This window comes from Fukomys damarensis, unplaced genomic scaffold, assembly GCF_012274545.1.
Source record: "Fukomys damarensis isolate Sample0158 unplaced genomic scaffold, DMR_v1.0_HiC HiC_scaffold_17, whole genome shotgun sequence".
In the NCBI taxonomy this organism is placed as follows: Eukaryota; Metazoa; Chordata; class Mammalia; order Rodentia; family Bathyergidae; genus Fukomys; species Fukomys damarensis.
The window spans coordinates 54,430,148-54,456,249 of NW_022900929.1; the positions used below are offsets into that span (position 1 = coordinate 54,430,148).

At 36.6% G+C, this 26,102-nt stretch overlaps 3 protein-coding genes across 6 annotated transcripts in view; 1 reads left to right on the forward strand and 2 right to left on the reverse strand.

Annotated features, from left to right (window-relative positions):
• Heatr5a (HEAT repeat containing 5A) overlaps positions 1–19,031 on the reverse strand; it is a 152,455-nt gene extending 133,424 nt beyond the window's left edge. For all 3 annotated transcript variants that reach the window (XM_033765122.1, XM_033765120.1, XM_033765121.1), the window contains exon 1: positions 18,967–19,031. The gene's annotated coding sequence lies outside the window, so the exon portion shown is untranslated. The remainder of the gene's footprint in view (positions 1–18,966) is intronic.
• On the reverse strand, positions 13,393–22,757 carry Dtd2 (D-aminoacyl-tRNA deacylase 2). Its single transcript, XM_010633568.3, has 3 exons — positions 22,607–22,757; positions 18,967–19,036; positions 13,393–14,322 (listed from the first exon to the last, which is right to left on the reverse strand). The coding sequence occupies exons 1-3, from the start codon at positions 22,715–22,717 to the stop codon at positions 13,997–13,999; spliced, it is 507 nt and encodes a 168-aa protein (XP_010631870.1). The 5' UTR covers positions 22,718–22,757; the 3' UTR covers positions 13,393–13,996.
• Positions 22,758–22,870: 113 nt separating this feature from the next.
• The window catches only part of Nubpl (nucleotide binding protein like), a 332,275-nt gene continuing 329,043 nt past the window's right edge, over positions 22,871–26,102 (forward strand). Inside the window, exon 1 of one of the 2 annotated variants that reach the window (XM_010633575.3) lies at positions 22,871–22,919. The gene's annotated coding sequence lies outside the window, so the exon portion shown is untranslated. The remainder of the gene's footprint in view (positions 22,920–26,102) is intronic. The other variant, XM_010633577.3, reaches the window with a different exon arrangement.

Genomic DNA, 26,102 nt, shown 5'->3' on the forward strand with positions numbered 1-26,102 from the left:
AAATTAATCACAGAGTTAATTTATCGAGGTGAAGGAACAGCAAAATATAATGACATTAGCAGCTCTTTTCTAAACATGAGCCAAAACCCAAGGAGTGGAATAGGTCAAGCCAGAAGTAGAATGAGGGCTATTTTAAATACCACACAAACCCTTGACTTCTGCTGTAAGTTCTTTAGGCTAGCCACTTATTTGCCTGTAGACAGGTAAGTTTAGAAAAATAAGTTAATGCTTTCATTTAGGGATGCTTCATTATTTACAAGAAGCATATAGGGCATCCCAAAGATATCCTATTTACCAATTAGAGATGTACTTGAAGGTGAAAACTGATGATAGATGATCATTTAAAAATCAAATATAGTGGAATAATACAAGATAATATTAACTCAAATAATTTGTAATAAAATTTACAATTTAATGTTTGCCGAGTTCAAGAAATTGAACTTAGCAAAAATGCAAAACTCAACATTAGTTAATAGTTTTCTTGCTCAATTATCATATATGAGGAAAAACTATACAATATTATAAAAATACCCATGGAAATTCTTACCAGTTACCGCTTTTATGAATATAGATCTATTAACTTCTTTGGGACACGTTATTCTTGAGGAAAATTCTACTAAAAATTGGTTTATATTAGTCAAACCTCTTCTTTCACTACAAACTTAGAGGAGAGAAACTTATCTTGATGCAATTTAACTGACCAGTATGAACAACAGCTAGAAATTAAATTACCAGTATAATATGGTTAAGATAATCAGTGGAGCCTGACTCGTAGATTAGGAAGCAAAAGAAAAATGCTAATAATTTGGAATACAATTACTTACTCTTGAACTCAATTTGCCAAACTACAGACATTGAAAGAGCAGAGCACAAATCCATTTATAGACCATATTTGCTCATAATAAAATTTTATTGACTTACACATTTCTCCTTTTATTTGCTTTCTCTTTCTTACACTCTCTGAGATAAAAATAAGACAGAAATTTTCTTATTTATGATAAATATTAACTTTTTAAAAAGCAAAAATGTATAATTTCTTTTGCTGCATAACAAAATATATAATTATGAACAAAGATTATAGGGGAATAAATTAAAAATGAAATAATTATATCTGAACAATAAGATCGTGTACTTTTTTAATCTTTTCAATATTTTTCAATGTTATGTTGGTTTTATAAAAAGGGAAATGATTTTTTTCTTTAGACCGTGTTTCACTGTGTAGTTCAGGCTGGCTGTTATGGCTTGTACCTAAGATGTTCTCCTAAAGTCTCATGGGGTTAATGGGCCTTTCCAAAGACGGTTGGATCTAGGGTGTGTGATACTGGGATTGATTATGGTGGGATGCTAGGATTAAGACTGTCCCACTCTAAGTGTGAGTGCTGTACACCTGGGATATAAAGGACAGAAAGAGGGTCACTGCTTGTCACTTGCTGCCTTCTGCCTGCCATGTACTGTTTCCTCTGTGATGCCCCTCTGCCATGCTGCTCTGCTTTGAAGCCAATCAATTGAAACCTCTGTAAACTGTGAGCCAAATACACCTTTATTCCTTTAACTTTGGGTATTAGATACTTTGTCTCAGCAAAGAGAAAAGTAACTAAGACACTTGAAATCTCTATGTAGCCCAATCTGGCCTTAAATTCATGACAATCCTCCAGCCTCAGTCCTGAGTACTGGAATTACAGGTGTGTGCCACAATGCCCAGCTGGGAAAACATTTTAAAAAGTTTCCTCTACAATTTTCTAGTGCAGGTTTTCTCCTTCAGATAGCATAAAAGGACACATGCACTAAGAGAAGCTCGTTATTGTGGCTTCCTTCAGGGATAGTCTTCCCTCTGTTTTCATGGGTAAACTTTCTTTTTCTTTTTTTTTCTTTTTTTTGGTACTGGGGATCAAACTCAGGACATTGTGCTTACAAGGTGACATGGCACCACTGAACTAAATCCTTGGCCCTCACGTGTGTAGTTTTACCTTGCTTTTTCCTCTTTTATCAAGCCTACGCTTACTCTGCCAAGCCAATCTCTCCCTCACTCTTCACTTTTACGCTTTTAAATAAATTTTGTCACTTTTTTTTTTTTTTTTTTTTTTTTTTTTTTTTTTTTATATTGTGTTCAAGTCTTTGTTCAAGACAAGAACCTAGAATCCAACTCTAAAAAGAAAGGTGAACAACCCAGAATCTGGTAAGTTTATCTGGCAAGCCACTTTTAGAAGGAGATATCTAGCAACAATTCCTTCTACTTTATGATCTTAATGCCTCAAATCTCTCTTCCAATCCCTGAAGGTGCATCAACACAACCATCTGCTTTTTCCAATCTGTTCTTGGATTGTCAAGAAAATTGCATAACTGTGCTTTCTAGTTTACTGCATTATTTATGACTTAGCCTCAGCTAGTTGGCTCACTAGCCCATTTCTTATGGGCTATGTCAAATACCGCTAATGTCCTCAAGCCAATACTCCATGTCATTTTCTTCTCTAAAAGATAAATGCAATTTGTGTTTTACAGTAGAAGTAGAGGGTACAATGTCTGAACTTCTTCAGAGTTCCCTTTTCATCTAAACTTAGGCAACTTTTCTTCTCATCTCAGGGTATAACCAATGTTTTCCAAAAGCATCCCTTCATCTATGGTACAACAGTTTTTTTGTTTTGTTTTGTTTTTTGTTTTTGAGACAGGATCTCATTATGTAGTTTAGGCTGGTCTTGAACTCACTTTGTAGCCCAGGTTGCCTCAAGTTCACTATATAGCCCAGGATAACCTTGAATTTGTGGCAATCTTCTTGCCTCAGTCTCTCGAGTGATGGGATCACAGGTGTGTGCCTTCATGCCCAGCATGGCTGTCAGTTTGTCCTGAACGACAACTAGGAGATTAGCAAAGGGTACTGCTGGGTGCATCTCAGTGAGTCATGGGGGTGTGACCTGAGGACTATGTCGGGTCCCTGGCTCCTTCCTTTCTGGTTCTTCCCCTGCTGTACTTCCTGGCTGTCATGAGGTGAGCATCCTTCTTCCACCCTTCTGCCATAATGTTTCTGCCTTGGAGCCAGAAAACCATGAATTGGAACATCTAAAACTGTAAGCCACAGACCTCTTCTTTTTTCTTTGAGAGAGGGTCTCACTGTGTAGCCCAAGGTCGGCTGCAAGCTCCTGCAGCAGCTTCCAAGTATGAGTTGAATTACAGGCGTGTGCCACCACACCCAGCTACTTTTTTTTTTTAAATTTGTGTATGTCAAGTATTTTGTCCCAGGAACAAGGATGCTGATATGTGATATATATGATTTTGATAGGGGTTATTACATTATTATTATACTAGGTTGTTGCACCTGTTAGACAAATGCTCTACCCCTGAGCTTTGTCCTCGGGCTGCTCCATAAGTTTTTGCCTCTCCTTTCTTAAATGTTTCTATTTCTTCCTGTAAAAACAAAACAAACAAGCAAACAAACAAACAAAATGCTGATATTCTCTGCATTTAAAAAACTCACCTTAGGGCTGGAAATGTAGCCTTTTAGCACAGTACTGCCTTGCAAAAACAGAAACAAACAAACAAAACTAAAATGTTACCTCCTACTGAACTACTGATCCTCTATTACCTTTCCTTCATCTCTGACTCCCTGAAAGAGTTGTCTACACTTATTAAAATTTGTTAAGTCCCACTTAATTCTCAAGATATTTGCTTTATGAAATCTAAGACACTTGCACTCAATAATGTTTGTCAATCCCAACTTTTTTCTACCAATTATCATGTGAATCCAGATGAATTGCTGTTGTAAGATTTTCTTTTTCATTCAATAATTTTTTTTTTTTTTTGGTTCCAGGGACCGAACTCTGGACTATGTGCTTGCGAGGCAGGTGGCAGATCCACTGAGCTAAATCCCTGGCCCCCATTCAATAATTTTATTGGTACCTTTTAGGTATACAATATGCTGACACTCATTGTTGAGAATTTGTACCTTTACATAATATATCTTGGTTCTTACTTTTTCCCCAGTCCCCTACTCTCCCTTCAACCCCTCCCTATTTACAAAGACTTTGTTTCCACATTTGCCTTTTCTCATATTTATTCTTTTCCCTCTTTCCTTTCCCTACCCCTCTCACTTCCCCTTCCCCTTTGGACCTTCTCTTCCTATTTCACATTATCTATTATACATCTTGATTCTTATTTACACTTTCAATTTCTCACACCCGAGAAACTGTTTAGTATTTACACGTGTCCTATTCATTTCACTTGAGTATGACCATAATGTGCATTCATTTAGCTATAAATGTCTCTAGTTTTTCATTCTTTATGGCTGAGAAGTACTCCATTTTATTTTTTAAAAATCACATTTTCTTTATTCACTCTCCAGTTGATGGACAATTCGGCTGTTTCTAAGTTTTAGCTATTACAAACTGTGCTGTCATGACATGTTATAAGCTTTTTTAATGGTAGGCAGAATGTAATATACTTAGCTGTTTGCCTATAATGCCTACCAGTGCTTTGCACATAATAGGTATTAATATGCATATAAGAGGTAGTAACTATCTGATTGAGTCAAATAGAATAATAGTAGTCTAGTACTGAACATTTGCATAATTTTTTCTGTTTCTGAGTGAAAATATGAGAAGAAAAAATAATAGGAAAATAAAGGAATTATATGTATTACTATAATCCCACATATATTTCAAGATAAAAATGTGAGCTAGATACTAGATGGCCTTAGTAAATTCAAATATTCCAACAAAATTTTAAGATAAGTTTAGCAAATACCAAATTTATATTACTGGGGGAAGAAAAGGATTTTTTAAAAGAAACTTGTTGGAGGATATGGACATTATTATTATTTACAAGATAGCACCAAGATGAGTGACCTTTTAAACAATATTCTGAAATCATCTTGAAACTAAAATTACTCACATCTGTAATGGGAAAAAAAGGCTAACTCCAAAGTGACTGAGGGTACAAATGTAATCACTGTTTAAGCACTATTTGACACTTTTCTCTTTTGCTAGTAAACAGAGCTTTAAATTTGCAGTCATTTCTGCCAACTCAGCCCTGAGAAAACAAATCAGTTTCTTTATAAGAAGAAGAAAATGAATAAAAGGCTATTAACAATGGAAAAGGAATGCGGAGCAGCAATGGCTCACAGTGGGCCTGGCAGACTATAAACACTGGATCACCAAGGAAACATGGAGTTACGAAATGGCAGAGGCTGTGTATGTGAAACGCCTGGGGCTCATTCTGTGCTTCAGCTTTTAAAAAACCAAGTGAAAACTCCTAAGATATAATAAATATGTACTTATTTAATAATTAATTCACATACTAGTTGAATTAAAAGAAACAATAGCCTAAATGAACACAAATATAACATTTTTTCAGTTCACTTAACTCCTAGTGTAAAAGATTCAGTTCTCATAGTACCACAAAATGGTAGAGCTGATAGAGATCTCAGAATTTATGGAGTACAATTCCCTCCCTTTTGCAACCAGTCCTAGAGGGACAGAGATTCGGTCCATGGGAAAGCTGAGACTAAACAGTCAGTCCTCTTGACTTTCAGTTCAGCGTCATCACTGCTAATACAGTCAGCTATGACATGCGGGTCCGTGTAAGAGTCACTGGTGTGGCCCTCTGTCATTGGGTCTGAGATCTAGTAAATGATTATAATTGTATTATACATTGAAGTCTTTGTTTCTCACCTAACTGCAACTGGTAAAGCAAGCTATTTCAGACTCCTCCATTTTCCCTCAGGCTTGATAGTGTCTATTTGCCTAATGCCTGCACTGCAAAAAATGAAGCAGAACCAAAATGTAGACTCTAAGACCCCTCTCAGAAATTCTAATTCAGGAGATTTAGGGCAAAAATTTGCCTTTTTAACATGTTCTACTAATTCTGATGGGTCTTCAGATCATACTTTGATAGACTAGTGGAAAGCTGAACAAATCACAGGGTCACATAGAAATAGGCTCATCTCTATTTCTAGGAGCAGACTTATAGGGACAGCTAATTAACGGTACTGGGAGGGTGGAAGAGTCATTTCTCCACGGATCATCACTTGGGACCTTTCTTAAAAGATAAAAAGACACATTAAGTAGAGAGGCTTTCCCATAATTAAGTGTAGTGAATCTAGGTGCTTTTGTGAAATGCAGCAGACTCACACAGACCTGACCCTTAAGAGGAGAAGATAACCTAAAGGAGCAAAAAGAGAGAAGAGAAATAAATTTAAAACCTGGCAAACAAAATAACCTTGTTCTCAGAATGGATAGATGGGTATACAGGTGATAAAATAAATATAACAAGAAGCTAATTGTAGAATTAGGTGGTGGCTATATAGGTATTGACTATACGTTTTCAACTTTGTTGTTTCTACCCACTTCTGCAACTTCTGAAACAAACTCCAGAACACTGGTGTTTCTATTTCTATTTTCTCTGATTTCCTGATTCTTTTTTCTTGTCATTTTTTTTCTTTTTCACTTACAGCTCTCAATTTTGTTGGATCCATTTCTTTTTCTATGTCATCCTTGCCTTAGATCCTGATTTTCAAAATTATGTTGAAATGTCAATGCCTCCTTAATCATATGGAATCTTCTGTTTCAGTTTTTTACCTTTCTTTTGGAACAATTACTATCTTTGTGTTTCCAGTTCACTGTTTTAACACCCTGGTTATGTTGCATGTTCCACTTTTTGTGTTTTGTCTCTTTACACTTAGCAGTGTAAGCACTGTGAAGACTGGATGACTAAATTTTATCTTAACTTTAACTACAATTTTGATAATTACGATTCAAATCTGCTTCACATTTCTACTTGAATAAAGCTACAGTGGCCTTAAAACCCAACTTGTTAGCTGGGGATTTAGCTCAGCGGTTCGGTGGCCTGCCTTGCAAACGCAAGGACCCGAGTTTGATCCCTGGTACCAAAAAACAAAACAAAACAAAACAAAACAAAAAAACCCCCAACTTGTTAAAATCTGAATCCATCTTCTCCAATATATAAAATCCATATATCAAAATTTACAGGGACATTTAAATTTTTTCTTTAGCTCCATCACAACAAATCAGCTACTGTGAAGCATATTTTTCTTCAAAACATCTGTCAATATTTCCATTTATGTTTATATCCATCTCTACAGACCTCAGTCTCCTATGTGAGCCCTAATCCCTTTACATTTTAAGTACTAAAGAAAAAAAAATCTCCTTATCACCAAATTTTGTTTTCTCTGTAATCCTGATGTACCACCATTGGGTGAATCCTCCTAAAAACTGTTTTATGTCATTACTTTCTTTAAAAGCTTCCAGTGGCATTTTATTACCTATTAGTCAAAACCCTGAAATTCCCTCCCTCAGCTCTAACACCTATAGACATTTTCTCCGTTCTTGTAAGAATGGTTTGGTTTGCCATGCCTTTTATTTTATTTTATTTTATTTTCTGAGACAGGTCTTGCTATGTAGTTCAAGCTTGCCTTGAAACTCACTATGTAGCTCAGGTTGTCCTCAAACGCAAGGCAATCCTCTTGGATCAGCCTCCAGAGTGCTGGGATTATAGGCATGCACCACTAGCCCCAGTTTGCCATGCCTTTTTAAATACAGAGATTTATCACACCAGCCAGAAGAAGCTTCTTCCTCTGCTGCTATTTTACACCTCACAGACAGCATCATCCAGGTATCACAGACCATGTATTCCCTCATGTAGTTCTGTGTTGAATGTTTCCTTGTAGGAAGTAAGTTCCTTGGAGCTTGGGGTTAAATCTCCAGATGTTAGAACATTTTCAATATCTGGGTAAAAAAGGTAACTGTATATACAATTAAAAGATATAAAAGTCTTGAGGACTATCTATTATCAGGAGAAAAGGTAATCCAGGTACTGAGCAAATTATGCTTTGAAGATGATCTTATTTGCTCACAAAAAGACTTATGTTAGGGTTGAAAGTAAATCAAAAGAATGCCAGGAATAGAAAGTATGCTTCATGGGGATGTAGCTCAGTGGCACAGTGCCCACCTGGAAAGTATGCTTTAGTCTATCTACAGTGGTACAAATTTAAGTAAGTAACATCATAAAGTTGGAGCCAAGAATTACATTTTTTCTAGTCTAGTCAGTCATATTCTAAAAAAACTCCACACTTCCCCCCAAAAAAGTCTGTAATTACTTTCCCAACCACATACGTTGTAAGAATAATAGCTAATAGTTCTCAAACAGTATTACATAGGGCGTGACACATTCTGTATATAAATTCTCTTTGCATTCAGATAAAAGGCTGATATAATAGGTCAAGTTTATTAAACTTAAAAGATGTGTTACGCACACATACAAATTTCCCACAATAAATGTAATCATTATGTAATGATAAACATGTATTAAAAATATCATATGGAAAAGTCCAATCACAAGAAGGGTCATATTATCTCAAAGTTGTTTATTTGTGATGCATCCCACAGACCCTCTTTACTTTGTGATCAAATACAGGGGAATTATAAAGCTTGCTGCATCAAAAATTTATATTTATAAATAAAATAAATGACATTTTTGTTCAAAAAAGTTTATTTTATGAAAGACTCAATTACAAGTTATCTTAAATTATAACTTTTCATTTCTACACTTAAAGAATGGCTTGCAAGGGCCGGGGATTTAGTTCAGTGGTTACACCACCTTCCTGGCAAGCACAAGGAAGGACTTGAGTTTGATTCTTGATACCAAAAGAACAAAAAAAAGTTTGCTTTTTGAATACCACTTTAGGTATAGAGCTCTTATGTAAATGCAGTTGTATTCTATTAGATTCTATAGTGAACCTTAGAAAATGTAAAGTGACCATTTGATATAATACAATAATAAAATAGAAACAATAATGTCCATATTTGTACTGAAACTCAAAAGTACTTCCTTTTAGCTTGTACCCAACTTTTCTGGTTTTATATATTATATAAAAGCAAAATGTAGCTGTACTAAACTTGCCTCCTGCACACCCAACCTCTATTCCTTTAACCAAGAAATCTATGTGTGATCTAGTAGCATAACTCAACCAAAATCAAGAGTAGTATTTTGCCCACCGACACATCTCCAAATTAATTCAGATAATATTCACTGAGATTTACTAAGCATGGATAACAGGCCCAGCATTATGGAAACTGTGGAAGATAAAGTTTACACTCTATTATATCTGCCCATTATTATTGTCTCTTCACATTACTATTTATACTCTTACAATCAAGATATAGAAATATACAAAAAAATATAAAGTAGTCAATCTCAAAAGAAACATCACAAGTGTTAAGAGTGGCACACGCACAATGCCAAGGAAGACAGAGACAGGAAGAATTACTGGGGGGCCATGAGCCTGACTTGGGCTAGATTTGAATGATGGTGGATTAAGAGGACATAGGGTAATTTAGGTAAGGGGATTACTTAAGAAAAATATACTTAGAGCTGTACTAGAATTTTCTATAGTGGGAGAAAAGATTAGAAAGTTGAGGAGAAGTCAGGTTATAAAGCCTCCATACCAGACTCTCAGCAATTTGGGCTTCATTTTGCATAACAATGGCTCTGGGATTCCAGGGCACACTACCATCACCTGGAAGGGACTTGGGGGACAAGACAGAATTTTGACTCCTCAGATTCTAACTTAGAATCTTTAGAATGGTTCCAGAAAACTGCATTTTTTACAGGCTCCCCAAGTGCTACTGATCCAAGTGGCCCACTGACACACTTTGAGACACAGAGACAAGACTAAGAATCCCTACTATAAACCATTGCAAATGCCCAAATATCCCATAAACTCGAAAACACCTCACTGGTAGGCCCAGAGGTCTCTCAGTCCTTGTGTTATCCAATTTTTTCTTCAGTGTTTGGCATTGACTTTGTCACTGCTTATTTACATCTTCAGAGTAGGTTTGCTTAACAGTGAATGCACTTTTTCTTCTTTTCTCTCTGCCTTTGGTATCTCTCATTTCCACTGGCCTTTCACACTTTGTTCCCTTTCCTTCTTTTTTTTTCTCTTTTGCTACTGGTGGGTGAACCTAGGGCTTTCACACAGAGCTATATTCCTAGGCCTTTTCAGACAGGGTCTTATTAAATTGCCCAAGCTGGGTTCGAACTTGTGGTCTTTCTGCCTCAGCCTCCCAGAGGGCTGGGATTATAGATGTGTGTTACCCTGTCTTGGACACAGCCTGCAGTAAGGGGTTAAAGATAAGAAAAATAGTAAGAGAGACAAGAGATTAGCAACATAAACAGACATTTAAAGTTGTCACCAAGAAGGGGCTTCAGAATGAAAATGTTACTTGTGTACTAGTTCTTCTCTTTCAGAAACTAGTCTCATTTCCATAAGTTGATCAGAAAGATACTTCTAAATACACTGGAGTTTCATTATCCTATTTTTTTATATAAACTTATCAAAAATACATCAGGGAAACTGGGTGTGGTGGTGCATGCCTGTAATCCCAGCACTCGGGAGGCTGAGGCAGGAGTTTCAAGACCAGCCTGGGCTACACAATGAGTTCCAGAGCAGTCTGAACTACATAGTAAGACCCTGTCTCAAAAAACAAACAAACAAACAAAAAACATTAGGGGTGGGGGACATAGCTCAGTGGCACCGCACCTGCCTGGCAAGTGCAAGGTCCTGAGTTCCATCCCTGGTACTGAAAAACAAAAAAACAAACAAATCAATACATCAGGTCCTATAACACTTCGGGTCCCCTGCAATGTTAAGAACAGAGAGTAATCTGACATGACATTGTTCTCTTATTCGCCAATGTAAGTGGTGTAGAATTCTGTAGCATTTGACTACTATGTGATACATTTACTTCTTTCATTAGTCAACAAATCATTAGTAGAGATATTAATAAAAAATGGAATGTCTTCTCCTAGAACTTGACCTAATGAAGGAATGACAAAAATCTATTTCTTAACTGAGTGTGGTGGTGCACGTGTGTAATCCCAGCACTCTGGGAAGCTGAGGCAGGTAGAATTTCAAGTCTCAACATAGCCTGGGCAATTTAAGTGACTTAATGAGGCCCACTCTCAAAAAAAAAAAAAGAGTGGGGCCAGGGATGCATAACGGCCTGAGTTCAGCCCCCAGCAGCAAAAAAAGTGCTTTACTTTTTACTTTATACAAGTATATTCAAGATATTAAAGCTATATCCATTGTGTATCTATACACAATATTTTTTATAATTGAATCCAGGATTTTTCTAAATAGGTTAAAAATATTCAGGAATTATATTCTATTTGAAACATCCTAAAATCTTAGAAAAACACAGGAGAGAAGTATATAATTTAGGTGCAAACTTACATACACCTAATTTAGTAAATAAAATAACTTATTTGCTATCCTTTTCTAAGTGATCTACTCCAAGAGATCCTAAGACTTTATCAAGATGATTTCAGTTTTAACAAGAAAAGTTAGAAGATGGAAATTACTCCTCCTATTGTGTGACCTTGGGGAAATTAAGCATTGTCTTTCTATAATGCTATCCTCCTAAGATATACTGTGAACATGCATTTATGCATATCTATGTGTTCTTAAAGCACTTTGGGCCAGAAGAGCTACAGAAAGCCAAGATGAAATTATTTTCATATCCACTATTTCTTTTGCCTCTTCTCTCTTGTTGAAGCTTCCCTGCAAATGAAGCAAAGTAGGTCATCACCTTCTGCTTAATAACCCTCCATGCACTTGAAATTGCTGTTCTCAAGAAGTATCTCAAGTGACTTTTTAAAAAATTGCCTGGACTATAAAATAGCAATCTAGGGCTGTGAGTCAGCATTTTACCTAGACATAAAAAAATCAAAATGATTTAAAATAGGTAATATAATCTTTTTTGAAAGACATATACATCTCCTTGGAAAAGCTCTAAGAAAATTGGACTTTGCAAGTTTATGAATACTTTATTACGTTTCAATAAGTATATCATGAATCAATAAAGCAAAAGTTAAGGACAATGAGCTCATTATCAAGCCAATTATTGATTCTCAAGTTCCAAAATAGAATAGTACAGGAAGAATATAAAGAAAATAGGATTTTTTTTGATGATAATAAGAATTTTAAGTATCTTAGGAACACGGACTTAAAGAAATTATAAGACAAAAGAATTTTCAGCAGCTACTCAGGATGTTTAATGAATTTTTCACTCTTAAAAATATTTTTAGGTCACAGGAGTCTACAAAAACATATTACCTTTATGGACTTATTTATTCTTTTAGTTTCTTATATACTTCCCTCTCTTGATTTGGGCTGGGGATTTAGCTCAGTGGTTCTGCCGCCTGCTTCCCAAGCATAAGGTCCCAAGTTTGATCCCCAGTACCAAAAACAAACAAACAAAAAGCTTGTTAACTGCCTTATCTTGTGTCACTGTCTGGGTTACCTCAAAGTGCTATAAGAAAATATCACAGACTTCATGGCTTAAAGAACAGAAGCTCTGGAGGCTCAAAGTTCCAGATCAGGGTGCTAGTGTGGTCTGTTTCTGGCTTGTGAGGGACACCTCACTATCTTCTCAAATGGTGGGAGGAGACAGCCAGCCTTTCCTGTCTTCAGCACAAATCCCATCCTGTGGGCCTCTGGGCCTCATCTTCACAACCTCATCTCAACTCTAATCACCTCCCAAAGGCCTCAAGTAGAAATATCACACTGGGGAGTAGGACACAAAATTTTGGGGAGGACACAAATGTCAGTATATAAAACGTACTAACAGAAAAACTGAAAATGGCTCCAAATCATCAGGCTGATAATAAAAACAATTATGAATATTCTATACCTGATTCCTATATGAACTAAAGATTTTAAAGATTTGTTTTTTCAAAGTTTTAAAAATAATCTTGTCAGGTGTGATGGTACACTCCTGTAATTCCACCACTCAGAAGGCTGAGACAGGAAGGCCGATTGCCAGGAGTTTTAGGCCAGTGCGGGTTACATGGTGAATTCAAGCCCAGCCTGACCTACATAGTGAGACCCTGTCTCAAAACATCAAAAAAATCTTAATTGACACATAATAATCATACATATTTATAGGGTATTAAAGATTCTTAAAATAATCTAAACCATTTGGATATCTATGGAAAGTAATATAATACACAATAACATTACCATATTACATTTTCCTAGAAATGAAAAGGAATCGTGAGCCACATATTCTTTCACTCAAAATATAGAAAACTGGGCTGGCAATGGAGCTCATTGGTAGAATACATGCTTTGCACATGTGAGACCCTGTGTTCCATCCTTAGTACCACAAACCAAACCAAACCAAACAAACAAAAGCCCCCCCCGAAAAAAAAATCAAAACCTCAAAAAAACAAAGAAACAAAGAAAAACTTAGGTGGGCATGGTGGTACATGCTTGTAATTCCGTCCTTCTAGAAGACTGACACAGGAGGGATGCAAATTGAGGCCCAGCCTGGACAACCTCGTGACTCAACAAAACTGTGTCTCAAAATAAAGAAATAATAAAAAGGATGGAGTTGTAATTCACTGTGAAGGCCCTGGGTTCAACACTACCACAAGGCAACAACAACAAAACTAGAAACCTGAAATAGTATAATAAAATTGGCCAAGTTATAATTTGTGGTGGATTTATGAAACTTTAACACAAAAATTTATTTTTATTACATATGCATATATTTTAGGGTATAAGAAATGTGTTTGTCTTGATTGTGTACATTTCATCATTTTAAAAACATGCTTAAAATTTTTTTAGTGACAGTGAAATGAACAGACAACATTTTTCAAATTTTTAAGTGGAAAGGTGGAAGAAAGCAGGACAAAAGATTGAGATCTAGAGCTCAGGTGATTTGGCAAAGTCATCTAATTAGCAATTTGCAGTAATTTAGGGGACCCAGGATATTCTTGTCTAAAAATGCTGCAGACTGTGGGTGAGGATATAGCCCAGTGATAGGGTACTTGTGTAGTGTATGCCAGACCCTGGATTCAATCCCTACTACCACAAAGAAGAAAAAAGTTGCAGGTTAGTATATTTAAAATGAAAGGGAAGGAAATCTAATTATAGTTCAGATCATTATATATTAGAAAATTGCTGTGGAAAGTAATTTTTAATTTTTCAAAATTCAATTAGGTGTGTGTAAGGTCCATCGGTATCCATCTTTAATACCTGCCTGTTCCCGTAAGTGCCATGTTCCACTACAACCCCAGCTTCAGCACATTTGCTGTTAGCAGCTAATTCTTTTTCACATAGAGACACAAATTGAGAAAAAAGTTCTAATCCTTCTTCTTTTCCAGAGTTAGAGTGATATTGCATGTTTCTTCCTTTTATTCTGCCCCCAAGGGTGGCTTGAGGGATGATTAGAACGTTGCCAGGGAGATCCAATATAGAGACGCGCTTGCCATTTTCTGTTTCACTTAACTTCACATTTAACAGTGTATTAACTGGGTGGGGAAGAAAAGTAAAACACTTTGAAGTGAAAAATAAACATGAAGAAAATCATCAATTTTTCAGTTAGCAAAGCTCATGTTTAAAACTCAATTTGTTAGCTCTTGCTCCTCATACAGTCTTTATTTAAATTTAAAAAACGGCTTTACTACACTAATCCAAGTGGGAAAAATAATGCAAATTTCACGTAGAAAAGGGCATGCTTTAAATCTGATTTGGCAGATAAGACTGCCTAACAGTAAATTCATCTAGAATTGTAGCTAGGCTCTACACATCTTGCAGAGTTTGAGCTTAGCCTGGAGGATTTAGTGAATTACTGAGAACTTGTCTCAATGTTTAAAAAAAGGGTGGGGTGGAGATGTAGTTCAGTGTGAAGGCCCTGGGTTTAGTAATCCTCAGTACTTCAAAGAATTAACTTGACATGGAACCTTAAATATTGTTTCCTTGAGAATATATGAAAATATTTTGTCTCCCTGCTCCTTTCATTTCAAAAACAGAACTCACTGTAAAAGACTGATAAATCCTTCTCACACCAAATTCTGCTCTATAACAAAGAATAGTAAATAAAAATTATACCACACCTATTATTTTAAACTTGGCTACCTAGAGTTATAAGCTGTGACAAAGCTTCCAGGTTCAATTCCATTATAAATCAGCTAATTTTATGGTTTTATAACCTTAAAGGGAGTATTAACATGGACTAATTCTTTTACAAATATAACCCGTGGAAGAAGCATACAAGCGAAATTCATTATTACAAATGAAAAAGTAAAAAGCACCAAGCTACTGGCACTATCTTCTTATATATATATATACACAAGAAAACATGGTAATATTTTTATAGCATTATGAAACAAGACCTAGTAAGCATCAAAACTACTATACATATCTGTAGCTGAAGACCTAATCTTAGCTTTTACATCTTACATTAATCATTTTCAAAATAGTAACCAAAAGAATTAATATAAATTAACTTTGGGTTTTAACACAGGTATAAATGAATTCTGCATGCAAAGAACAATCCTGAGAGGACAAATAGTAAAAGAAATTTATAATACTCATACTCCTGGCCTCCAATTAGGTTTTATGAGTCATGCCTTCTGGCAGCGTGGTCAATGGTTTCAATTATTAGATGATCTGTAGTAAATGTTATTAAGGACTCAGTATGGTTACTCCATTCAATAAATCGTGGAATTAACCTGGTGAAAATCTGCTAATGTATACACTCAAATGAACTCCTAAGATATGCTTTAAACACCATCAATTTTCACTTAACATCTATTTTTAAGTGCCTTTATTTTTTTCCATTACAAATAGGATTTTGTTACATAGCCAGGAATCCTTATTGATTCCTAAGGACACTGTGACTCTCCAGAACACACCTCACACCAATGGAAATCACTGTCTTGCTATCTAGGCCTCAAGCTAGTGACAATTCTGGCAATTCTGGAATGACAGGTCATGAGAGGCAATACAATTTATTACACTTTCATATACCTCCCTCTACTGGTTATAACTGAGAATTCAATTAATGCTGTTAAGCATATAAATATCTGCATGTAAAAATGAATACAACACAAATACAAGGAGGAAGGTGGGGAGATGGGGAAATTTTAAAAAATGAATTTGTATGGGCCAGGAATTTAGCTCAGGGATGCCGCTGCCTGCCTCGCAAGTACAAGGTCCTGAGTTCAATCCTGGTACTGGAAAAAAAAAAGATGTATTATATATATGTACCAGCTCCCCCTAATGAATATGATCATTAGGTATTGCAAATGTGTAATAAAAATTAAAAGTATAAGTAAATAGAATTAAAATGAGACAATAAATTAATAGCATGCTACTCAAAGATCCTAAGATGAGTCATCAATCACTCCAATGATGTATACAGGAAGCTTGTACAGATCCCTGGAACTTAGCCAATTATACTGAAGATGAATTGAGGAAGATTCTAACATCTCTTTGTTAGTAATACTATATCAGACTTGATGGCTACAACTGGCTATATTCCCGAGGGATATAAGGTTTGATTGGAAAGATTTGAATCCATGTAATAAATATAAAGTGGGATTTAAGAAAATCCCGTCACATTGGCATACTTTGCCAGCTTGAAAGGAGTACATTCCAAGGCTATCAATAACAGATGCATTTATTTTGCTTGTAACTCAAGCTGGCAGAATGTGATTCTTCTTTCCAATACTGAGGATTGAACCCAGGGCCTTCAAAATGAGTTACATTTCTAGCTCTTTTAAAATTTTGACACAGGTTCTTTTCCGTTTGCTTTTCTTTTGGTACTGGGATCAAACTCAGGACCTTGTGCTTGCGAGGCAGGCAGAGTCAGGTTCTTGTTGCGTCATTAAATTTCCCAGGCTGGCCTCAAACTTGATCCTTCTGCCTCAACCTCCCAGAGCAGTGGGATTATAGGTACATACCACCAGTCACATAATTCTTTACAGAGAATCATGATATATAAATCTTTGTGTACACTATTCCCTAAAAGAGTTAAAGTAGACTTCCTAAGTGATTTAATTCATCACAATCTTATGCATGTATTTGAAGTAAACTCACAAAGACATATATAGAAGCACACAGGAATTTAATCACTGTAAGGCAAAAAGACAGCTTATATTTGGTGGGTTTATTTTATACTATTATGATAAAGATCCATTTAACCCTTCATGAGACAAATTAGAAAATCAATCTTACGTCAGAATGACAAAATTTTTATTTCTGCTCTACTTTTTGATGGCCAATAAAGACTTACTCTAAGGCAAAATATCTTTAGAAGGGTGGAGAGAATATGTAACATTCCAGCATTAGGACTTTACAAACTACCCTCCACAATAGAAGCCCTCATTTTAGTTTCTTTTCTTTCTTTTTATTTTTTGTTTTTGAGACAGGGTCTGGCTGCATAGTTCAAGCTGGCCTTGAACTCACATGATCCTCTTGCCTCAGCCTCCCGAGTGCTGAGATTACAGGCATGCACCACCAGGCCCAACCCTCATTTTCTTCTTTTATACTTCTAAGGTTCCTTGCTATCCTCTAGATTAAAATTTCAAACTATTATAATTACTGGTTTTTCACGTTCATCTGTCCCTTCTTAAGCATCATTCTCAGGCTTTAACAAAGTTGTCAAACATGTTGATCTATCAATGTAAAATTCCCTCTATAAGCTTTGGGTATTTGTCTAAGGTGTTTCTCAAAGAGCTATTTGCCCGAGTTCCATTTTGAACCTCTCCCAAGTTAACTTCTGTAAACTTCAATTATGCATTTGTATAATTTATTTATTTATTTGTGACAAGGGTGTTGTGATGTTGTTCAGCTGGCTTCATGCTCTTTGGCTTAAATGATTCTTCTGCCTCAAGCTTCTGAGTAGCTGGGACTCCAGACATGTACCTCCATGCCTGCTTGGATTTATTAATACAGCTAATGGGTGGTGCCCTTTAAATTGTCCCTAACTTTAGGGGTAGCACAATTAATTACTTCAGTTTTTTGTTTGTTTGTGGTACTAAGGATTGAACCCAGGGCCTTTGCACTGAGCTACCTCCCCGGTCCTCTTTTTATTTGGAAAGGATCTTGCTAAACTACTAAGTTGCCCAGGCTGGGCTCAAACTTGGGATCCTCCTGTCTCAGTCTCCTAAAGTGCTAGGATTATAGGTTTGTGCCACTATGCCCAACTTTTAGGGGGTTTTATTAATATAATTGTTAAAATTGAGTGCTGCTTTGAGACAGCATGTGATTTGATTTGGTCTCCCTCAATGTGTAAATTATCATACAGAATGCACAGTATTATAGATTGTTCAGGATACTAGAAAGCCATAGCCAAGTAAATTACTGTTCAGAAATTCCTGAATTTTTCTATACCCCTGCAGGGAGTGTGGCTGTGATAACAGAGTTTGGTTCAAGAATCAGGAGAATTGTATTTATACATATTTCCTACAAAGAAGTACATAAGCAGTTAATGTAAATTCTTCTATAGCAATGATATAAGCTTGAGCTATTTCAGGTTTGATGGACCCACACCTTATACATCTCGTGTCATCCACTGCTCTGTTAGGGACTCTTTATCTGTAGGATAAAGAAAACTATCTAAGAAATGCAGAATCTAATACTTTCTATAAGGCAACTCTGCCTCCAACAACTTTCTTTCTTTCTTTTTTTTGGTATCAGGGATTGAACTCAGGACCCTGCACTTGCGAGGTGGGCAGCGGAACCACTGAGCTAAATACCCAGCCCTCTATCAACTTTCTGTATCCTTGGCTGAATTATGTTGTATGTATGTTTATGTGTATTTATTTTTCCAAATCAATCTATAAACTATCTGAAATGTAGCAGTGCTTCTAGAACACATGTATGTTTTAAATCGTGCAATAGGCAAATAGCTAAAGCCACTAACACAAGACAGAAGTAAGCAGTTAATAACAAACACCAGGACAATTTAAAATTGTGTTCCTTGGGATAGGGGTGTAGCTCAGTGGTAGAACATTTGCCTAGCATACATAAGGTCCTGAGTTCAACTCCCAATACGTCCAAAAAGGAAAGAAAAAAGATTTTGCTTTTTGGTCCTTATTCATAAACATCTGTTGCTGTTTTTCTTAATTAAAAAAGAAAGCAAGAAAGCAAGAATATCAAATACATACCCATTTTGGGAAGAAGTTCTTTGTCAGCTCCCTTGAAGAAACACACATAGATCACTAATCCTTTCTGAATCTATGAAAAATCACAGTAAATTAAAATTAGGAAATATTCTATATAGAGATATAGCGCTAAATGTTACAACTGCTATGAACACAGAAGTTAAAAGCAATCCTGGAAATCAGATTTACAATAGATTTGGTTTCTAAATAAATATATAAGAAAATAAAATCTTCTTCAAATTTGATTTACTTCTTTCAAAAATTAAACTTCAATAGCCAAGAGCAGTGAATACCAAGGTTATACCTTCAAATAGTTACTTTTATTCAACATCAGTAGAACTTTCAACCAGCTTCCTCCCCACTAAGAAAGGCTGCCATTCAGACTAAGAAACATTTAGTTTGCAAAGACCCCTTATTCAATACCAAATGAATTCACATTAAAACAGGACTGATGAATAAGCAACAGTGTGACTGATGTCATTGTCTGTCTATTCCTCCTAATGTATTTATTTGCAGATAGCAAAATAAGTGTCTGATTCTATTTTTATCAACTCCAGGAAACTGTCAAATTATTTTTTGGTATTGTAAAAGCTTTAAATAAACGATTAGGCTTTGAAAGTTACATTTATGATAAATTTTACATGACAAGGTTGATTTTCATCAGGAACATAAACTTAATTTATATAATGCCTGGTTTACTTATTATCTCTTGTAAGACACAGACTATAAGAAATACTTGATAAATGTGATTCTGTTGCTGAGTGGATCGAACTTGGGCTCTTGCACTTTTGAGGCAAGTGGCCAAAGCACTGAGCCAAAAGCCTGGCCCCCAACTTTTGATTCTATGTATTAACTTAGATAATTCCAACAGCCTCATTGACTCCAGCAACTGTTAAGAAGATTAAATGAGTTAATGTTTGTAAAGTGCTTAGAACAGTGCAAGGTTCATAATAAGTGCTATCTATTTACATATTCACCACCTATCGACTCTAGGGATTGAACCCAGGCCCGTGCACTGAGCTACACGGTTAGTTCTTTTTTTTTTTTTTGGTACAGAGAATGGAACTCAGGACTTGTGCTTGTGAGGCAGGCACAGTGCCACTGAGCTAAATCCCCGGCTCTCAGTTCTTTTTATTTACTTTTTTTAAAACATTTGAGACAAAGTCTCACAAAGTCACTAAGTTCCCAATGCTGGACTAGACCTTGCAATCCTATTTTCGTTTCCCAGAGTAGTGGGATTACATGTGCCACTACACCTTGCTCTTATGTTTTATTAAATTAGTACATAAAAGTTTAATTTAGAGGTATAAACACAATTTATTTCACATTTTAACTCTCCAAGCACTTTACAGACTTCTATTTACGATGGGGACCTGAGTTGTCTGTTATTGCAGTAAATTTCAAGAGTATCTTCCAGGCTCTACATGTTATGTAAATGGTTTTTATGTCAATGTAAAAGCAGCTTTGTACTCACACTTATTTATTTATTTATTTTTAAGACAGCTTCTTGCTATGTAGCTCAGACTAGCCTTGAACTCACTATGTAGCCCAAGATGGCCTTGAACTTGCAGCAGTCCTCCCACCTCAACCTCCTGAGTGCTGGGATTACAGGTGTATGCCACCTAGTTTAGCCTAAAGGAGACAGTTTTAACGTTGTGCAATTGTGCTTCTGGAATGACAGACAAGGGTCTTCAAAGCAACTCATAGATGCAGGTAATTTACACTACTATCACAGGCTTCTCCTTTGATATTATTTTCAGCATGAACCCTAATCTTCAGCATATTCATAGCTGAAAACTTGCAATGTCAGAATTAAGTACTTATTTGCAGAAATAGATACCTGTTCTTTCCTCGCACTGTTACTTTCTTTTTGTTTACTCAAGTAATAGATTTTAAATTGTGACTTACAGATTCCTTAAAGTCAAAATCACTTTCCTTGTAGCTCCTTTAGTATAAAACATTTCAAGTTTATAGAAAAATACAGGCAATTCACAAAGTAGCTTAAAAATGTTCAATTCCCAGGAAGAAAAAGTCTATGACAGTAAAATTCTACATGAATGAAACTAAGAACAAGGAGAATAACTTTCAAATCTTTTAACAAGACGTTTCTAAAAAAAACAATGAGAACTTTTATAATAGAACAGAGTACAGGAGGCATGAGAAAGAGGAAACACTTTACACTCTCACCATCTAATTACTTGTCATCTCTTTAATTAGCCTGTGTGGGAGTGGAAGGGAAAGCCTTTGAAAACAGCTTTTAAAGTTTACAAACACAAACTGATAGTTTGGAAGGCTGCAATAAAAGATTTGTGATTTTACATTAGGAAATGTGGCACGAAGAACATAAAAAAGATAAAGCAGCATGGAAAGACTGAATGATTAATAATCAGGAATTAATAGTGCTACAGGCCAACAATCAAAATAAGTAGCATTAACTATTTTAAAAACCAAACATTTCAAATATGGAAGAAAAATCAAAACTTCATCAAAAGGTCCTAGTACACGCACAAAAAAAAGAAATGGAAAAAAAAATTTCTGAAGAGAGGTGAGATTATAGGAAATTTTTATGTGAATAAATATTTCCAAAGTAGCATTGGGTAACACATTCCGATGTAAGAATAATCAGACACATATCACAATTCCTGGGTAGTATTTAAACTAAATTGTGTTTAGAAGTGCTAAATCTGGGACCCAGTTTAGCAGAGATTAGTGAATGAACTTCTACACTGAAGATTCTGAGTTCCTCCATGTCTTAATTCTGAACTTTTTCTTTACATTTCAACTTACTCCAAAAATATGTTGAGGGACTTAACATCTCCTTTAGCAAAGGAGAGGGGGGCAGGCTGTCTTAAAAAGGCAAGTGTGCAAGAAGAAACTCCTATTAATTGTACATGTTTTAAATGAGTTGGAGGAAATGTGTTCGATAATGCAACATTAAAATAAAAGCAGTAGTCTTTGCTTCTTAGTTTAAAATAAGTAAAAAACTTAAAAGAGTTTCTTGGGCTGGGGACTGAAGATCCACGGTTAGGATGCTTGTCCAGCAGGCGTGAGGCCCTATGTTTGATCATCCAGCACCAAGATAAAGAAAAAATCCTAAAAACGAAAACAACAGACAGACACACACACACACACACACACACACACACGAAATAAATTGTTTCTTGGGAAATCTTATTTCTATGCTAACACCAAAGTACAGTCAACATAAAACAGGACACAAGTCAAAGCAGTTTGTAGATCTTGAGTTCTTGGAGCAAATCTAACCTACAAACTTGAACCTGTCCATGCTTCGAGCAGCAGGTGTCTGAGACATTCAGGCCAAAAGTCCACCGAGCTCAGGTAGGCAGAAGGTGAGGGCAAGTTCATATCCCTGAGGTCTGCCCACGCAGAAAGACATGCTCTGCTCTGTCTCAAGGTCTGGCGCCCATAACAGAGGTGCAGAGCTGCAGAAAGAAGCTCAGGCAGGCAGGCTCCCGTGGGCCTTGTCTGGAGCACAGACCAGAAGTCCTGCGCATCCCACGGCACACGCCCGCGTACTCCGGGCATCAGTGGAGGATACAGGAGATGCAAGTCACAGGCGACGCGTAAAGAGGCGCCCCTGCGCATCACAGGATAACGAGAGTTGCTGTCAGGCCGACGTTACCTCTACCCACTGGGCCGCGGCGTCTCCCTCCGCTGGGCGAACTTGCAATCGGGCGTGCAGGCACTGCTGCAGGAGCGCCCGGGCCACAGGTGTGCAGCCGCCGTCAGCCATTGCTAGAAGCAGTCTAGTGCCAGGGCTTCCGCCCACTCTCTGCGCAGGCCACGCCCCTGGCACGTAGGCGGAGATGACTGGACCTAGGCTCCGTCCCAGCGGCCCATGGCCCCGCCCCAGAAGGGAAGGCGTCTGCTCGAGGAGACCCGGATGTGCGGTCTCCCAAGACTGTAGTGTTCAGAGTTGCCTTGGAACCTGCTAGGTATGTAATAGCTCAGTGTAAACTTTTTTTTTAATCAGTAACTATCTATTGCAGTAGCTCTGCAGTCCATAATGATTATATTAGGAAAAGTAACTTCCCAAGTTGGTACATGTAAATAACACATCTTAGTTCTTACTACTTCTGGATGTCTCTTACTTTCTCACTTCACTTCATCTCTCCATCCCCCACCCATTTGCAAAATATCTATCCCCCTGTTTCCTATTTTCTATCTTGTTTTTGAGACGTCTCACTGTGTGTTTTAAAACAGGGTGTAACTATGCAGTTCAGGCTGGCCTTGAACTTACTATGTACCCCAAGCTGGCCTTGAACTTGCGTAATCCTTTGGCGACAGTCTCCCGAATGCTGGCATTACAGGCCTCAGTGTCTGAAAATTTTGTTTTGGTACCGAGCATCGAACTTGGGTCCTTGTGCTTGCAAGGTAGGCGGCAAAAACCACTGAGCTAAATCCCTGGCCCCCTCAGTATATTCTTTTAAATGAGTGAAAAGACCGGATGGATCTCTTTCCACAAACCTGAAGAAATACTTTTTCACTTCAGAAAACTTGGGCTTTCAGAAGTTGAAAAATTTTAAGCCTGCTCTATGTAAGTCCATCCATATTAGACTCATGAAGATAAATAGAATGAATCACCTGCGACACTAAGCAATTGCAGATAGAACTCGAAGCTATACATCTTTCAAAAATTTTTCTTATCCCGATCAATAAAACAGCGATGCCTGCCCTGTCAGGAATGCTGTGCATCATTCTGATTCCGCAATTATAGAAAATTATTGCTACATGAGCACATAGTTGGAGATAAGTTCTTTAGAAAAAAATACCTTTATCCTAGGCATTGTGATTATTCGTAAGTTATTTAACTTGACATTGAAACAAAAGTAAAACAACATATTCAGATGCTCACAGTGATATTAAATTCAGTAATCATTTTCTGTAAGTATTTGTTAGAATGTAAATAAAAGTAAAGGGCTTGATTTTCTTTCCCACGCAAAGCATTCCTTAAACTTGCATTGGATTAGCATTTATTTTTCTACAGGCTTGGAAGGTTTAGACAAGGAATAATAGCGTGACCCTGATTGCATTACCCAGGTCACTGATTTGGGATCGTTTGGCACAATATGTCTATACATTCAGGTCTGTGTTAGAAGATGACATCACTGGCAGTGTTACTATCCATACAAAGTAGTGTGACAGAAGAAAATAATCCATGCATAATCAGTGTCCTTTGTGAACAAAATTGAAGCTGCTTATTTGTTGGTTCTCTTGTAGCCTGCCTTACACTTTTAGTAAAGACACAGCAAAATCTCACATTATCTCGTTGCTGTATTACAAGGGTTCCAACGTTTGTTGGCGTTTGCATAGCACAGTGTCTACACTCTCCTATCTGTAACGATTGAGCTGCTACTGTCTCTCTCAGATCCAGGATGTACAAGTCTGGAAGGATCTGTGACATGGGGACTCTAGCTATGCCTTAGAATAAGACTGGATGAACTCTTAGGCAATGTGCAAATGGTTGCTTATAGGTGCAGGGACTGGGGATATCTACTGAAAATGGGATATATGGTTCCAACAGATCATCCCAAAGTGGATGGGCTGTCATAATCGGGAAACTTTCTCTTAGTAGATGGAATCTGAGTAATAATGATTAGTGTCTCAAAAATTACCAATTACTTTAAACCTTCCTTTTGGTTAAGAATCTACATTGCTGCAGGAATGTACAGTAGCTCCCATATTTTTTCTTCAACCTGCAGAGGACAGTAGAGAGTAGGCGGCAGATAAAGCATTCCTTTTTGTTTTATCTTGTGAAACCTACTCTCATTCCACAAAGAGTTTAAGAAAGCAAATCATACATGTGAGGAGATAGTAAAATATGAATGAAAAAAAAAGTGCCTGGAATAATGAAAATACAATTATGTCAGAAAGTCCCAGTGGGAGAAATTGAAAACAAGTTAAGGTGATGGTTGATGGTTCCTGACTAAAGTTCTGATGGAGAATGTAACAAAGTTTCTGTAGATGTGTACTTAAATTTTTGTTATAAAACAGTCATGTCCATCATATATAATATTGAGGTGGAGCAGGTTGTACAACTTACTCTAAGTTACGAGTAAAGGCAAAGCATAGAGTTAAATTGACTTTAAAGAAGATGGTAGTTCACTGGAACTGTACCGAAGGGGTATGTAAGATATCATTGTCTGGACGGAATAATTCCCAAACAAATACAGTGTAGAAGGGGGACCATATGGACAGTGGATTAATTATGGATGCATTCTAGCCTTTCTGAGATGGTCTAATTGATTTAGTATTATTTCTAAATTGTTTGATTCCTTTAAACTGGCTGCTCTAAATTCTAACATTCAAAAGTATTTCATGGGTCCGAGGTTGTAACTCAGTGGTGGAAGACTTACCTAGCTCATGCATAGCCTTGAGTTCTATCTCTACAACTGAAAAAAAGAAATTTGTAACTATTTCACAAACAGGAAAAGTTTGAGACCCACTTCTAAAAACACCTTTTACAGTTGACACCAAGTTTTCTGATTATAAAGAGGAAATAATAAAAAGGGAATTATCTATTTTATAGTTCTTACGATAAGCAGACCTTCCGTAAGACTTACTTCTAAAATGAGCCTCTTGAAAAATAAATAAATAAAACGAGCCTCTTGAGACTTTACGGAGGCTCATGTTAATAAGCAGACATGCATCTGGAAGAGTAGTTGTTTTATCATATCCTCTTCAAAGCACAAAATTTTTTTTCAGTGCTTAGGAAAGTGTTTAAGTTCTGAGAAATTAGTTTACATGAATAAAATGCTTATGAGATTGGAGTAGATCCAGAATACTAATTTAGTCATGTGTAATGAGATATGTTGCCATGACATGGTATGGATATTCTCAAACAGGGTATGTTGGACTCATTTCCTCCTGTGGTTAAGCATAGGGTACTAGATCGCATTCAGAAATCTCTTTTTTAATTTACTCAAAGTCTATATTTACAACATATTTTATGTAAACAGAATAACACAAAAATAATATTTCTTGGTGAGTGGAATCAAAACAAGGGGGTGTTGAGAAATAGAATTGCTGAGTGGGACACTTAAATATGATCTCAAGTACCAGCCATAGGAAACAGTGAGAAATCTTGTGAACCATGTCCCTACAACAAGTGTAATATC

Coding starts and splice junctions, on each gene's coding strand:
- Dtd2 (XM_010633568.3), bottom strand. CDS start 22,717: ATGGCTGACGGCGGCTGCACACCTGTGGCCCGGGCGCTCCTGCAGCAG. Junction 19,037..22,606: donor CCGCGGCCCAGTGGGTAGAG/GTAACGTCGGCC, acceptor GATTTTTCATAG/ATTCAGAAAGGATTAGTGAT. Junction 14,323..18,966: donor AGAACTTCTTCCCAAAATGG/GTATGTATTTGA, acceptor TTCCCCACCCAG/TTAATACACTGTTAAATGTG.